The sequence below is a fragment of the Mesoplodon bidens genome (assembly GCF_964165515.1).
Source record: "Mesoplodon bidens genome assembly, chromosome: 13".
NCBI lineage: Eukaryota > Metazoa > Chordata > Mammalia > Artiodactyla > Ziphiidae > Mesoplodon > Mesoplodon bidens.
Window position 1 is genome coordinate 10,346,117 of NC_138169.1, and position 16,564 is coordinate 10,362,680.

At 43.6% G+C, this 16,564-nt stretch overlaps 1 protein-coding gene across 1 annotated transcript in view; it reads left to right on the forward strand.

Moving 5' to 3' along the window:
• The window catches only part of CIT (citron rho-interacting serine/threonine kinase), a 173,404-nt gene that overhangs the window by 17,916 nt on the left and 138,924 nt on the right, over nucleotides 1-16,564 (forward strand). The window contains exons 5-6 of the mRNA XM_081252505.1: nucleotides 2,698-2,799; nucleotides 16,116-16,258. Of these exons, the coding sequence (XP_081108631.1) occupies nucleotides 2,698-2,799; nucleotides 16,116-16,258 (245 nt within the window). The remainder of the gene's footprint in view (nucleotides 1-2,697; nucleotides 2,800-16,115; nucleotides 16,259-16,564) is intronic.

Genomic DNA, 16,564 nt, shown 5'->3' on the forward strand with positions numbered 1-16,564 from the left:
CTATACACATTGACTATACATACATACGCATATGTGTATGACTTACCTGACTGGGCGTTAGGAAGGCTGAAATCTGTAGGGCAGGTCAATAGGCTGGAAACTCTCGGGCAGAAGCTGGTGATGCAGTCTTGAGGCAGAATTTCTTCTTTCTCAGGGAAGCCTCAGTTTTGTTCTTAAGACCTTTCAACTGATTGGATGAGGCACACCCAAATTATCAAGGATAACCTCCTTTACTAAATTAACTACCGCCTACACAACAGCCTCACGGCAACACCTAGATTAGTGTTGGCTTGAATGACTGGGTGCTAGAGCCTAGCCACGTTGACACACAAAACTATCACATATAGTATCAACAACTTCCTTTTCCTGAACCATTTGAAAATCACTCGCCAACCTGATGCCCCATTATCTCCAGGTACTTCAGAGTACATTTCCTATAATAAGGAGGTTTTCCCATGAATGACAACACAACCATCAAAATCAGGAAATCAACCATGATAAAATTACCACCATCTAATCCTCAGGCCCCACTCAGGGTTCACCAGTTTGTTCCATGGTCTTTTAGAACAAAAGGGTTCACTTCAGGATCACACGTGGCATTTAGTTGTGCTGTCCCTCTAGTCTTTTCAATGAACAGTCCCTTAATTTCTCCCAGACTCTCATGACCTTGGCGACTCTGAAGATTATAGGCCAGTTATTTTGTAAAATTTAGATTTGTCTGATGTTGCTCATGCTGAGATTCAGGTTCAGGCAGGATTATCACAGACAGGATGCTCTTTTCCTCTCATTGCATCCCAACAGGTGAGTCTCATTTTCAGTTTGTCACATTCCTGAGGATGTCACTTTGGTATCTGCCACACTTCTCCACTGTGGAGTTAACTCCTTTCCCCTTTGTAATTACATAGGTATATTTTGGAAGGAGATACTTTCAAACTGTGGAAATACCTATTTCTCATAAAACTTTCAATCCACTAATTTATTTATATCTGTATGGACTTTGCATTTTCCTGCCAGTGAGTTACAATCCATTCCTGTCATAATATATTTTTATACTCAAATTGTCCCCAAGTTGGCCAATGAGAGAAAAGGGAACCCTCTTGCACTGTTGGTGGGAATGTAAATTTATACAGCCACCATGGAGAACAGTATGGAGGTTCCTTAAAAAACTAAAAATAGAATTACCATATGATCCAGCAATCCCACTCCTGGGCATATACCCAGAGAAAACCATAATTCAAAAAGACACATGCACCCCAATGTTCATTGCAGCACTATGTACAATAGCCAGGTCATGGAAACAACCTAAATGCCCATCGACAGACTAATGGATAAAGAATATGTGGTACATACATACAATGGAGTACTACTCAGCCATAAAAAGGAACAAAATTGGGTCATTTGTAGAGACTCGGATGGACCTAGAGACTGTCATACAGAGTGAAGTAAGTCAGAAAGAGAAAAACAAATATCCTATATTAGCGCATATATGTGGAATCTAGAAAAATGGCTCTGATGAACTGGTTTGCAAGGCAGAAATAGAGACACAGATGTAGAGAACAAATGTATGGACACCACAGGGGGAAAGTGGGGGTGGGGTGGGATGAATTGGGAGATTGGGATTGACATGTATACATGAATATGTATAAAATAGATAACTAATAAGAACCTGCTGTATAGAAAATAAATTAAATTAAATTAAAAAAAAAAGAATCTCTTCAGGTTGGCTTTTGTGTCCTTTTGACATATTCCCCATCTTTGAGTTCTGTGTTGCTTTCTGATACAGCAAGATGTTCAGGCTCTTACACTTTTACTTTACCTGCCCCAGACCTGCAATCAGTCATTTCTCCAAGGACCTCTGTTTTGTTTTGTTTTGTTTTTGTTTTTAAGTGGAAAATGGTATTTAGAGGCCACGATCTGGGCACTAGGTGTTCTGATTGCTATTGGGATGTCATTGCTCCCAGACGCCTTTCAGTGGACAAAGCCAGGGAATACATGTACATGTATGCAGTATACCTGCCTTCACACACACAGACACACACACACACACACACACTTACATCTCTGTTTATTTCTGTATCTATCTCTATATGTTGAAAACCATGTGTTCACATCGACACTTCCAAGTCCAATCCAGCTTCACAAGGTTCATTGTAATTTTCACACTTCGCATGTTTGTAACTCTCTCCTCTGATATCACCCTGAATGTTTTTTACTTCTTTTATGCACCTGTGTCCATCCAATCTACTGTGTTTGCTGCTGCCCCCTCCCCTTGGTAGGTTCGGATGCTCTAGGCCACCCCTACACGTGATGACCTTCCTCACCCTGCTTGGACCAGTCGCCCTGTTCTGGGCCACCGTGGCTCTCCCTGCCACCTGTCATGGATGCTTACCTGGTGGTTCTTCTCCATCTGATGGCTTTAGGACTGAATTGCTCAGGAAGGGAAGGTAAAGAGAAAGAGATTTAGATTTAAAAGTAGTGAGCTGACTTTAAAGAAAGACGTTAAGTAAATAATTGGACACACATGGATCTGGCAAAAATGGTGAGCAAAGTAGGCAGAAGAATGAGATGTGTGGAATGTTGGGCTAAGTGATGGCTTTTTTAGAAAAAACAAAACTAGAATTATCGGTTTAAGCAAAGGGCATTTTCCCCATCACACTTAGTTCTTTATAATTGTCTAACAGTTTCTTTTCCCCCTAGGTTTCATATTTTGAGGAAGAACAGAACATATTATCTCAGAGCACCAGCCCTTGGATCCCCCCATTACAGTATGCCTTTCAGGACAAAAATAATCTTTATCTGGTGAGTCTTTCCATCTCTCTAGAATTAGTCTGGTGTTGTGATAATCAGATAGTACAGCTGTGGAATTCAGTGTGGTTCTTGCCCACATGGCCCACAACACCTCTCATTCTTTCTCATGCTTTCCTGACTTTCAGGTGTCTTCCTGTTCTTCTTGTCTTAAATATGAAGAACTAACCCATTTAGAAAGAGCCTCATTTACTGCTGGATATTGTAGCTGTGGCTCAAAGAGCAATAAGGAGAAGTCATTTATTTGGGAATACTCTGCTATTTCCTTTAACAGAATCTTGCTTTAAATTTTAAAAATTGAGATACTGCATAGTTATTATAAGAAGATGAAAATGCTGCAGAAATGTATGAAATAGAAGGGAACATGCTCTACCTTTCTTTCTAATCCCTTTCCCCAAGGAAACAAATGTTAATGGTTATGTATGTTCTTTCTGGCCCTTAACCATGCCTTGTGGAAAAATATTTCTATGTCTATGCGTGTAACACATGTATATAGTTTGTTTTACAAAAATGGTATATTACTGTCTGCTTTGCTCTTCAGCTTGCTTTTTGCCTTGAACAATTTGTCCCTGACATCTTTCCACGTCACTACATGCAGATCTGCCTCATTCTTTCAAACAATGCCATGGTTTTTCCTGATATGCATGTAGCATAGCTTACAGAATGCTAACATTCATTTTGGGGCCTTGTTTAGGTTCTTGGGGGTTTAGATTCCTAAAATTAAAAAGGTATCCTAAAAACAATTTTTGTTCTTGATTCAGCCCTTAAAACAAGACTATCCTATTACATTGAATGGAGATAAACTTTTGTAAAGCTCACGTCAGAGAAAAGGGTAAGAGAGAGACGGATTCCTATTTGTCTTCAGCCTCCACTGGGCATTTTGGGGGGACTTTACCACCTTTATTTCTGACCTGGAATAAACAGTTTATTTGCCTTGGTCCCTGGCCCTACCCAGCCTTCTGAGCAAGGACATTCTCACACAGATGCACTGGGAGACCGGCCTTGCGCTGACCAAGTGCTCCTTCAGAATCAACAACACACCTGTGGTCTCTGTGTCCTGAAACTTCCTTTCCTTGAATATTGTCTTGGAAGCTTTCCTTCCTTGACACCTGGGGCTTGGAACCCTTTCCTTTACTAATGACCTTGGTGTGTTTCTAGGCTCACTGGTGTTCCAGGACATTTGCTGTATACATAATATTCGTCTTGTGCTCTCTGTGTCTTGTGGAGTGCCTTGTATTTGGGTGTATTAACAGATTTATTCATTAGCCTTCAGAAAAGCAGTTACCTTGACACAGCAGGCTCGCTGTTTGTTGTTGTTGTTTTGGACATTTTAACTAGAGTCCTGCAAATTATGTAGAACACCAGCGTGTGAGCATAATGTTAGTTTTTGAGGCCACACAGCACACAGGCCATCCTGAAGCTAGGAAGGGCTCTGATTTTTGGCAGGAGTCGAGACTCCACAGTTTTCTGGTCTGCCTTTTGCTCTGCTCTGAAATCTTATCGTTCTCTTCCTCTGAGTTGAAGAGCTCAACCTTTTTGCTGTCCAATCTCATGCAGCTTCTTCTTCATAAAAGTAGCAGTGTTGAGATGCTTTGGGACTTTCACACCCTTATGGTCAGTTTTGGTAGAGGTGGTGGCAGATTCTGAGTGTCCTACGTAAAGGAACTCAGATGAGTGAGGGCTAGTGGTCCAGTCCCAAGTGGCAAGCTCCTGCTCAGTTACTGCAGGGAAACCACCCTCTGCTTGTCTCTGGGGTGGCCAGTGAGGATGATCATTGGGGCCCTAGGAGCAACACTCGTAGTTTTTTTCATGTTGATTATAGTTGGGTTTTTTCCCCCACTGCTCAACAGTTTTCAAAGCATATCTCTGGGAGGGTGATATTTGGGCATTTTGAGAATTTTAAACTCTTCAGTGTCACCCTTTTTATCCATACCAATTGGCCTCGTCACAGTGGTAAGAACTGTCTCTTTCTTTTTCTTAATTGTGGATTTGACTACTGTGGACTTCTGCTTGGATATAACTTTTCTGGAATACCTTGTAGATTGGGAATATCTGCCATTCCTCTGCTAGGACAGGCTTCCATCTGCAGGGGGCTTCCTGTTTTGGGTCTTTGAGCTGTGGGGCTTCCCTCTGGATCTTGACACTGGCATTGGCATCCTTAGCTTAGGATGGTCTTCTCAGTTTTTCCACCCACCATCTTGGGAAATGGGACTGTTCTCAAAACGAGTGTTTTCTTGCATTCTGGTTGCCTCAGCACCTTGATACCTGGCTGCAAGGAGGTTTTTATACCCTTCTTAAGTAGCTCAATTGGGTATTACCAATGGGGTCTTGTAATTATTTCCTTGTCTGCATTCTCTTTTCCGGTACTTTGGAGTAAAATGCTTGCTAAGGGTACCGTTTTCATATGAAAAATCCAAACTTAGCATAGGAATTAAGGTATGATGATAGATCCACCGTCTCTTGTCTGCAATTCTGAAATACCCAGTACTCTGGAAAACCTCAAGTTATTTTATTACTTATTTGGCAGCAAGACCTGACTTGAGCTCTGTAGCAAAACCTGACCCGAACTCTTATTCATTCCCTTTAGAGTGACTGTTCATTTTGCTGCAGGTTATGAATATGTTTGATTACAGGGTGATGTCCCAGGCCCTACCTGAGGGTGTTGCATAATACAAAGCATATGCAACATTGTGCTGTCCTAAAATCTGAACATTTCTGAATCTGGAGACACATTCTGCCTGTGGCAAGATAAGGGCACTGTACATCTGTATTTGTGTTATAACGTACTGAAATTCCACTGTGCCTTTAGATCGTTAAACCTTTGAGGTTTGGGGAAACATACAAATCGTAGTAAACTCCCCTGGCAGTTAAACATTAATTTGTAATGCAATTGTTGTTTAATTGAAGATATATTCTTTCTTTCTTTATTTTTAATACGATTGATTTTATTTTTGGCTGCGTTGGGTCTTTGTTACTGCGTGTGGGCTTTCTCTAGTTGCAGTGAGCGGGGGCTGCTCTTCGTTGTGGTGCTCGGGCTTCTCGTTGCAGTGTCGTCTCTTGTTGCGGAGCACGGGCTCTAGGCACGCGGGCTTCAGTAGTTGCAGCACGTGGGCTCAGTAGTTGTGGTACACAGGCTCAGTAGTGGCTCGTGGGCTCTAGGGTGTAGGCTCAGTAGTTGTGGCGTATGGGCTTAGTTGCTCCGCGGTATGTGGGATCTTCCTGGACTGGGGATAGAACCCGTGTCCCCTGCATTGGCAGGTGGATTCTTAACCACTGCACCACCAGGGAAGTCCCCAAAGATACATTTAAAATCAATGACATAGCAGCACTATTTACAATAACCAGGACATGGAAGCAACCTTAATGTCCACTGACAGAGGTATGGATAAAGAAGATGGAGTACATATGTACAATGGAATATTACTCAGCCATAAAAAAGAATGAAATAATTCCACTTGCAGCAACATGGATGGACCTAGAGATTGTCACACTAAGTGCAGTAAGTCAGACAGAGAAAGACAAATACCATATGATATCGCTTATATGTGGAATCTAAAAAAATGGTACAAATGAACTTATTTACAAAACAGAAATAGACTCATGAACTTAGAAAACAAAGTTATGGTTACCAAAGGGGAAAGGGGAGGAGGGATAAATTGGGAATTTAGGATTAACAGATACACAATACTATGTATAAAATAAACAACGAGGACCTATTGTATAGCACAGGGAACTATATTCAATATCTTGTAATAACCTACAATGGAAAAGAATCTGAAAAAGAACATATATATATATATATATATATATATATATATATATATATATATGAACTGAATCACCCCATTGTATACCTGAATCACTGTAAATCAACTATACTTCAGTTAAAAATAAATAAAATTTTAAAAAATCAATGAAAAAAATAGGATTCCATTTCCTGTGTATTTCTTGACGCAATCTCTTGTCTCCAGTGCTGTTTTTACTGTGGGAGTCCAGGCCGCCATCTTCCTTTGCCCGCATTCCTGCAACAACCTCCTAAGTGTTCTCCCTGCCATCTGTCTTGCTCTTCCCCCAGGTCTTCTCCACACTGCAGCCAAGCCATCGCGCTGTTAAAACCCTTCAAGACTCCCTGCTGCCCCCTGGATGAAGTCCAGACTCTTCCGTGTGGTTTACAAGGCCTTTTCCTCAGATGCGTCCAGCCTCAATGCTCACATCTCTCTCCTTTCACTTTACATTCACCCTGAGCTTCCTTTGGTTCTTTGAACTTGCCTCTGACCTTTCTCCGCACTCTCCCCTCTTTCCACGTTTACCTGACTAACTCTCATTTCTCCTTCTGGGCTTGGGACACATGTGACTTTCTCCAGAAACCCTTCCCGGATCTTCTGCCGTGGGAGGGGCTCCCTTCTGCTGTACTTGCTCTTGGTGAATGGGGGGCGGTTGCCTCCACCAGGCTACTCTCTCCACCAGGAGAGCGATGATTGCTTCCTTGCTTCCAGTAGAGCTTCCCCAGGTTATTGCTTAAGACGTATTTATTGGATGAATGTGTGATTAATTTCATAGAAATTTGATTTACATACAAATGTACTCAAGGTATTATGGAAATTGTATTACGTTAATAGTGTGAGTTTTGCTCTCCAAGTATGTAATTGAAGGCAGACCCAGTGAGATTTTTTTTTTTTTTTTTTTTGTGGTATGCGGGCCTCTCACTGCTGCGGCCTCTCCTGTCGCAGAGCACAGGCTCCGGATGCGCAGGCCCAGTGGCCATGGCTCACGGGCTCAGCCGCTCCGCGGCATGTGGGATCTTCCCGGACCGGGGCACGAACCCCTGTCCCCTGCATCGGCAGGTGGACTCTCAACCACTGCGCCACCAGGGAAGCCCAGGATCCTTTTGAGTTTTTTGATGGTTAAAAATTGCCCATTCGTAGTTGCACACCAATGAGTGTGGCTTTCCAGTTTTTGCTACAGAAAATCATAGCAAAGTCCGTCCACGTCTGGTTCCATATAACAAGGCGAGTCGTGTATTCTAGCAGGTGGCCCACGGAAGTAGTACTTTGTTGATCTGGTTCATGATGAAATCTGTTCAATTCTGTTTAACAGATGCCTTCCCCAGGGTCCTTCCATGAAGGAGCTGATCTCTACAAAGAAAACATTGTTCTGCAACTCACCCCTTGTAGTATTGTAGCTAAATTCTTTGTGAGACTCCTAAAGCTTCCTGGCTTTGTGCTGATGCTTCTCATCCTGTGGGTCTTTTCAGTCCACCCACGCTCTGCGCCTGTTACTGCCTCACGAGTCTACTTTCCCTCTGGGACCTTACATCAGCTTCCCTCTGTTCACTCCCAAAGTCTTTTCCCCCAGTTGCACACATGGGTGTATTAGTTAAGGTATAGCCTAAGGTCATGTAACAGAGAGACCCCCAGCAGGGTGGGGCAGCCCTGTTATATGTGATGATTCCCTCCTGTGGCTTCCTGTGCTTTAGGATGTTGTCCTTTTTGACATGCTTGAAGTTGGGCCATTTCATGTCTGTGTTGCACGTGGCTGGAAGGGGAAAAGAGCAGAAAGGCAGAGCAAGCAAAATCCTTCTGCACAGGATGTTGTGGAAGTGGGACACATCACTTCCTCTCACATCTTGTTGACCAGAACTTCGTCACACGTGTACATGTCTGTACTGTCTCGCTGCATGGCCTGTATCCAGCTAACATTCTTATTACTGTGGGAGAAGGGAAGAATATATTTGGGGGATAAGTTAGAGCCTGGCACAGAGGTTAAAACAGCTACTTTTATAGATAACAGATGGGGTTAGACGCCAGGCCCCCAGCTCCACCTCTGGTGGTCTTCCTTATTACCTTTATACTGACACATCTAAAACCGTTTCTAACACAACTGTGGTTCTCTTTCCTGTCTTGCTTTCAACCACAGTCATGCAATTTCATGGACACTTCCCTTCCTATGTAGGATTCATTTGGAGGTGGACTTTTTCTAGGCAGTGTCCCCACGGCCTGTGTGATCACCAGTCTCTGCTGTCGTTGAGGGTGGGAGAGAGTTAACAAATATAACTTCATTGTTTTTTGTTTTAGTGAAATAGAGCAGCTTATGATCATTGTGACAGCGAGACGTGCTGTTTTGATCTCTTGGGTAAGATGATGCAGTTTTCAGGCATGTCTCAAAACTCACCAGTGTTGGCTGCTTCACAAGCCAGCTGCCCATCAGAAGGAAGCTGTTACTTAGAATATAGGTTCTTGTTTTATTCCTGTACCTTGCTTAGTCTCTCTGGAGTCATTGACCTTTCCGGCTTCAATTTTCTCATTGGTGAAATGAAATATTAATACGTCTTATTGACTCCAATTCAGTTGCTGAGTGTGTTATTGGCTTAGGAGGTTCTTTGAATTATCAGTGCCTTTGAAGTAGTTTTTTTTTTTTTTTTTTTTTTGCGGTAGGCGGGCCTCTCACTGTTGTGGCCTCTCCCGCTGCGGAGCACAGGCTCCGGATGCACAGGCTCAGCGGCCATGGCTCACGGGCCCAGCCGCTTCACGGCACGTGGGATCTTCCCGGACCGGGGCACGAACCCGTGTCCCCTGCATCGGAAGGCGGACTCTCAACCACTGCGCCACCAGGGAAGCCCGAAGTAGTTGTTTTTTGTGTTGGTCTTTTGAGGCATATTTCAAGTGAGTGCATTTATTTACTTATTTGTTTAAAAATATTTATTTATGTATTTTGGCTGTGCCAGTCTTAGTTGCGGCATGCGGGATCTTCGTTGTGGCGTGTGGGCTTCTTAGTTGCGGCATGCAGACTCTTAGTTGTGGCATGCATTCAGGATCTATTTCCCTGACGAGGGATCAAACCTGGGCCCACTGCATTGGGAGTGCGGTGTCTTACCCACGGTACCACCAGGGAAGTCCCCCTCCAGTGAGTGCATTTAGAGTCCCACTGTTTTTGGGGCTACAGTTTTCCTACAGTGTCCCGGTTTGCCTGGCCCACCTTCAGAGTTGCTGATCCAGTGGGGGTGGAGGTGGGGCCCAGGAATTTGCATTTCTGACCAGTTCCCAGGTGAGGCTGCTGTTGCTGGTCTGGAGACCCCACTTGGAGAACCATTGTCCTGTAGCCGTAGCTAGTTTCTGGTTACTGCTTCTTGCTTCTGTTTCTTCAGTCATAGTGTACACACCTGAGACCCCTTTCCTTGCCCTCTCAGGCCAACGAATGGTACCTACTCCCCTGCTGTTACTAGTCCCGGGGTGCCTCAGCATCCCATGTTCATTTCCTTTAACCTCACCCACACCTTTACTAATAGCCTTTTCCTCAATTAATGTCCTCAGTTACCTAGTTTTTTTTGTTTGTTTGTTTTTGTTTTTGTGGTACGCGGGCCTCTCACTGTTGTGGCCTCTCCCGTTGCGAAGCACAGGCTCCGGACGCGCAGGCTCAGCGGCCATGGCTCATGGGCCCAGCCGCTCTGTGGCATGTGGGATCCTCCCAGACCCGGGCACGAACCCATGTCCCCTGCATTGGCAGGCAGACTCTCAACCACTGCGCCACCAGGGAAGCCCCTCAGTTACCTAGTTTGAGTGGCTATTTCTTGCCAAGACTCTGGATGATTTGATGCTCAATGAGGAATTTTTTGAATAGAAGGATGACTCAGGCTGGGATGCGTATTTTCTGAAATAAAGGGCGTTCTCTCTTTTTCTCTTGGTCACCTTGCCCTTCAAAGAGAATAATTTAGGGTTTGTGCCAGGGGCCACTCTGCTTGGAGTATCCATTCCCTCCTCCCCCGTGCCAAAGATCAGGAACACTGGGCAGGGCGGGTAATGATGCCAGTAGCATCCTTACATTTTCATGGCACTTTCAGTCATGCTGATTGTAGTGCAGGCATTTCAAGGACACGTTTCTAAGATGTGGCCAGCACGGTATGCCTCTGATGACACCGGTATGCAAATTGGGATAGAATGCTAAAGAGCTATTGCATATCTACCCTGATATGCACACACATACATGCAAGCATGCGTGTGTATGTGCATGCGCGCGCACACAACAAATACACACGTTTATCCTTTGTTCCAGACACAACACAACTGGTGGGAATTGCCATCCCAGCACTCGGGGTATAGATGCAAACACCAGCAGAGAAGCTGCTGCTTCTTCCAAACCGAGCACATGTAAGATTTGCCCTTTAATTAGCATCTGCAGCTGCTGCCATCAGAAGGGTCTGTCTCTGTTGGCCGAACCGTCTTTGCTTTAAGAGAGCAAGTCCATTATAGCTCCAAGCCAGGCTGGTCTGTGAGCTGCTGTGCTTTCTCTGCCATCTGCAGGGTTGTCACATTGTTCAGGGCTGTTTCACTGTAGGGCTGTTTTCCGTCTTTTCATCTCCCTGGTCTCTGATTACCATGCCTTGGTGATCACTCTTGGGGTGGCCTGCAGGGACATCTCCCGTCCTTGCAAGGATGCAGGATCGTAGCTTCAGTGCTCATGGACTGGTTATGTTCCAGCCCTTTATTGCCAGTGATCTTGTCTTGATACGCAGAATGACTCCAGGAAGTCACTGGAAAAAACGTAAGCAGCAGAAGTGAGGGGTGTATTAAAGCCAGGCTTCATACCGGGGCGCCTCTGCTGTAGAAGCGTGTCATTTAGTTGGAGTAAGGACCCATGATGCCTCCACAGCCTCATCAGCATCGGGTCTCAATAAAGTGCTGGGTGGGGACCTCCCTGGGGGTCCAGTGGTTAGGATGGTTAGGACTCCAAGCTTCCACTGCAGGGGGCACAGTTTTCATCCCTGGTCGGAGAACTAAGATCCCGCATGCCATGCAGAGTGGGCCAAAAAAACCCAAAAACAAACAAAAAAAGAAACTAATAAATGAAAACATAAAAAAAAATAAGTTCCAGGTTGGCTGCATCAGAATCACCTCAGTAGCTCCTTAAAAATGCAGATTCCTGGACCCCCACCCCTGGAGCTTGTCCATGAAGTCTGGGGTTGGTCCGTGGACTCCACGTTTTTAGCAAGTTCCCTGAATGGTTGAGATGAGGAAGAGACATACTTTACCCTTTCATACTGCTGAATTCTTTTTTTTTTTTCCATTTCTTTTTCATTCTACTAGAATTATAGTTCCACGAAGGCAGGGATTTTTGTCTATTTTAGTCCCTGCTATTTTCCTGATATCTGGAATGGTGCCTGGCACATAATAGGCACTCACATATTTATGTGGATGAATGTGTTTTATCCATTTAAAAAAAGTGCTTCCCCAGGTGATTCTGGTGTACAGGCAGGTTTGAGAAGCTCTGCCCTAGAGGACTTGCCAGTTTTCTTGGGTTAGGAGCCACATTTCTGGGGGAAACATTGCCTCCCTGGGCATCTGTGAATAGTAAAAATCAGGCATGGAGTCATTTTTGGGGGCAAATCCAAATGCTGTGAATAGGCTGTCTGGCACAGCCTCAGTGGTGACATTGGTCTAATTTGTTCATCAGTTCTGCTGACCCCGGTCTTTGGTTTACAGCATGTCATCTGGTATGAAGACTTGAAAAACTTTGTGACTTGATGATGCTTTTGGAGCCTCTTTTTTTTTTTTTTTTTTTAATGAAGTATAGTTGATTTACAATGTTGTGTTAATTTCTGCTGTACAGCCAAGTGATTCAGTTACACATATATATATATTCTTTTTTTCATATTCTTTTCCATTATGATTTATCATAAGATATTGAATGTAGTTCCCTGTGCCATACAGTAGGACCTTGTTGTTTATCCATTCTATATATAAAAGCTTACATCTGCTCACCCAACCTCCCACTCCATCCTTCCCCCCACCCCCTCGGCAACTACCAGTCTGTTCTCTATGTTTGTGATTCTGTTTCTGTTGCATAGATAAGGTTTATTTGTGTCACATTTTAGATTCCACTTATAAGTGATATCATGTGGTATTTGTCTTTCTCTTTCTGACTTACTTCACTCGGTATGATAATCTCTAGTTTCATCCATGTTGCTGCAAATGGCATTATTTCGTTCTTTTTTATGGCTGAGTAGGATTCCATTGTATTTATATACCACATCTTCTTTGTCCATTTATCTGTCGACAGACATTTAGCTTGTTTCCATATCTTGGCTATTGTGAATAGTGTTGCTATGAACATAGGGGTACATGTATCTTTTTGAATTAGAGTTTTGTCCAGATATATGCCCAGGAGTGGGATTGCTGGATCATATGGCAGCTCTATTTTCAGTTTTCTGAGGAGCCTTCCTACTGTTTTCCATAGTGGCTGCACCAACTTACATTCCCACCAGCAGTGTAGAAGGATTCCCTTTTCTGGAGCCTCTTGATTTGGTACCATTTTCGAAAGTGCAAAAGTGTTTTCTGAAAGTGTCCAAGTCCTGGTTCTTTATTATTTCTTTAGCCTCAACAGCAAGATCGATGAAGCTTGGCTTGACCACACACAAGCTATCTTCCCTTGGGCTCCATTCATCCCAGGATGAGTGACTGTACCCCGGTGATATAGTTTGGGGATGGGGTAACATCTTGGGGTACCCAAATTTACCCAGTAATTGCCCAAACTAAATTCTCCTAATGGTGTACGGTTGGAATTTGCAGTATGGTAATCTAGAATCTTGTTGGTGGGTCAAGTCTGATTAGGTTCTTTGATAAGAAGGTTTGTCATTTAGTACATCTTTCTTGACCTCATGTTGTAGAGCATGCTGCCTAGCAGCTGTTGTCATTTTTGTTGCTTATTAATGAGCACTTTTGAAGAAATGGAAAATTGTTTGACCAGTAGAAAAGACTAAACTAGTTTGGGCGGGGATTTTCAGCTTAGGAATTTGGATCTTCTGAATAGGAGCAGAGAATATGTATCTTTTTGCCTTTCGAAGAGATGGCTTTGATTTTCTGAACTATTTTTCACTAGTCATTACAGATAGAATCTTCAGGAGTCACCGCTAAGTGCTGAATAGTGGTCCGTTCGTGAGCTCTTAAAAGTGACCAGCAGGGCTTCCCTGGTGGCGCAGTGGTTGAGAGTCCGCCTGGTGATGCAGGGAACACGGGTTCGTGCCCCGGTCTGGGAAGATCCCACATGCCGCGGAGCGGCTGGGCCCGTGAGCCATGGCCGCTGAGCCTGTGCGTCCGGAGCCTGTGCTCCGCGGCAGGAGAGGCCACAACAGTGAGAGCCCCGCGTACCGCAAAAAAAAAAAAAAAAAAAAAAAAAAAAGTGACCAGCAGTTGCTACACGCTTGACTTTCTCAGCCTTAAACTCGCAAGCTGTTCTATTTTTTTCACATCTTTAATAGAGCCCGATTAGAAAATTTATAGCTGCAACGTGTCATCATAAATATGCATTGTTCTTATTATATTTTAAGACATTTTGGTTCTAAAAGCATGAGTACTTCCGTTATTATGTGCGAATTTTCTTTGTGTGTGTGGATATTTAAGACCTTTTTAATGATAATATATATTTAAAACAGACGTAAAAAATTAGCATTCACCCGTGTACCCAGGGCCTGTGGAGAACCAGGCTGGGACACGTGGGTGAGCTATAGGCAGCCAGGTGCCTTCTGCTGGCTCTTTGAGGACCGGGACGAGCAGCTTACGTCTGCCAAGACTTTGGGGAAAATAAAGTCTGCATTTCAGCTGCCACCCCTTCTCAGTGCTGCTGTTCTTGTTAGTTCATAATCATTTTTTTTTTCCAGCAGTTGCAGTGCAAATGGAACCTTAGATCAAATTGTCCAGTATCTGCTTGAGTATCTGCTACGTGTAAGATGCCAGGTGACGAGGGGCCCTTGGGGAGGGCATGCAAGTCATTGGCCCCTCCCAGGGTCCCTGGTGTGGGGTTGACCTGGTGCTGGGCAGAGTCTTTACTGGACCAGCCTGGGGTCTCTGGGGACGTGTGCAGATGCTCCATATCTTACTTGACTAGAACTTTCTTCTAATTCTGGACTGAAAGCAAACAGAAGTTTGGAGGAGGATGAAGAGAATTCACATCCCAGAGTTGGCTTCTGGAATGCAGTGGTTTGTGAGATTTAGTGTTTTTTTTTTTAAAGACTTTTATTTGAATCTTGCCTCTCTCCAGAAAGGGTTTGAGACAACTTAAAATAAAAGACATTTAAAGTGTGGCTATGAGCCACACTTTAAAAATGGGAAATCAGAGCAAAGGACAGGAGGGGTTGACATGGATGCAAAGACGGTCAAAATGGGTCCCATCTTCTCCCAGCCAGAGCGGAGAGGACGGTGCCGTGAATTCAGGGAAAGGAAAGGACTCGAACGGCAGTGGAGGATCTCGTGGGCGCCAGGCACAGCGTTGTGAGGGACTCAGTCTTCTCCCCATTTTACAGAGGACGAAACTGAGAGGCAGAGAGGTGAAGTCACTGGGCTGAGGTTTGAAGCCTCTTGGGCAGATGAGCCTCCAAGCCTCGTGTCGACTCAGGAATGTGACCCCCGGTTATCATCAGACGGAGGATGGATTTCAGTTTCTTGGGGTGGAAGACTTTCTTTTGCTAATCAAACATTTTCCCTGAGGCTGTACTTTATATTCTTCCAGGTTTTTTTCCCTTATGTATATACTAACAAATGTAATATATGTTTTTTTAATCACAAAAAAGTTTTACTGTATCCTCTTTAAGGCATCACTATATATCATCATAGATGGCTTTCCATGGCAGAATGAATAGATCGAGTCCATTCATTTTTAACATCTGCCTCTTGTCCCATAGTTTAGATAAATCATATTTTAGCAGTCTCTTAATGATGGCTATTTGGGTGATTTCCAGGGTTTCTTTTTCCCATGTTACAAACAGTGCTTCAGTGAATCTCTTTATCTGTCTATCTACAAACTATTGTAAGTTCCTGTAAAATAAATCATCAGAAGCAGAATTACTGGTTCAGAGGGTATATGTTCACACTTAAAATTTTTAAGAGATGGTCAGGTTGCCTTCCACACTGACTGTTTAAGGAAGAGATTATATCCTGTTTATTGCCCATCTCCTATATTCTGCTGGGTGCTGAGGGAAATGCAGAAAGGATGCAAGAGGGTTTCTTGCCCTCCAGGAATTTCCATTTATGCTATGTACCTTTAATTTAACTTTTTAATTTAACTTTTCAAGCTTGCCTTGCAAACATTGCACATAGTATTTAGGATTCATCTTTCATTGTATTGATTCTCTTGGGTAATGGGTGTAATTTCCTTAGGGCAGGGACCTCGTCCTATATGACTTACCATATGTCTCATACATCTTCATTGCTTTGTGGAGACATTGTAATTATAACATGTCAGGCAGTATTCGAGGATCTAATTGAGAACATTCCCCCTTTTTTGGGTGTATGAAGAATTAATAACTTTGGCATTCTATACAGGTCATGGAATATCAGCCTGGAGGGGATTTGCTGTCACTTTTGAACAGATATGAGGACCAATTAGATGAAAATATGATTCAGTTTTACCTAGCTGAACTCATCTTGGCTGTTCACAGCGTTCATCAGATGGGATATGTACATCGGTAAGTGAGGCTCTCTGGTAGTTGACTGGGGATTTGTCTGTATCACCTAAGAGTTCCTAAAATAGAGTGAATGATTTCAGCATCAGAATAATGCTTCATCCAATTTTTAGCCCATCTTCACCATAACTGACTGAAAGCAAATTTTCCAAAATGGCAGATGTTTCAGCTTACCCATTCAACCGTGAAATAGATCTAAAATTGTAACATTCTCATGTTTGCTGGTAGGATCTGTCAATGCACCTAAGAAGACCGGGAACCCTTGCATGGGTTCTCTGGGGGCTGTGGTAGGAAAACTGAACTTGATTT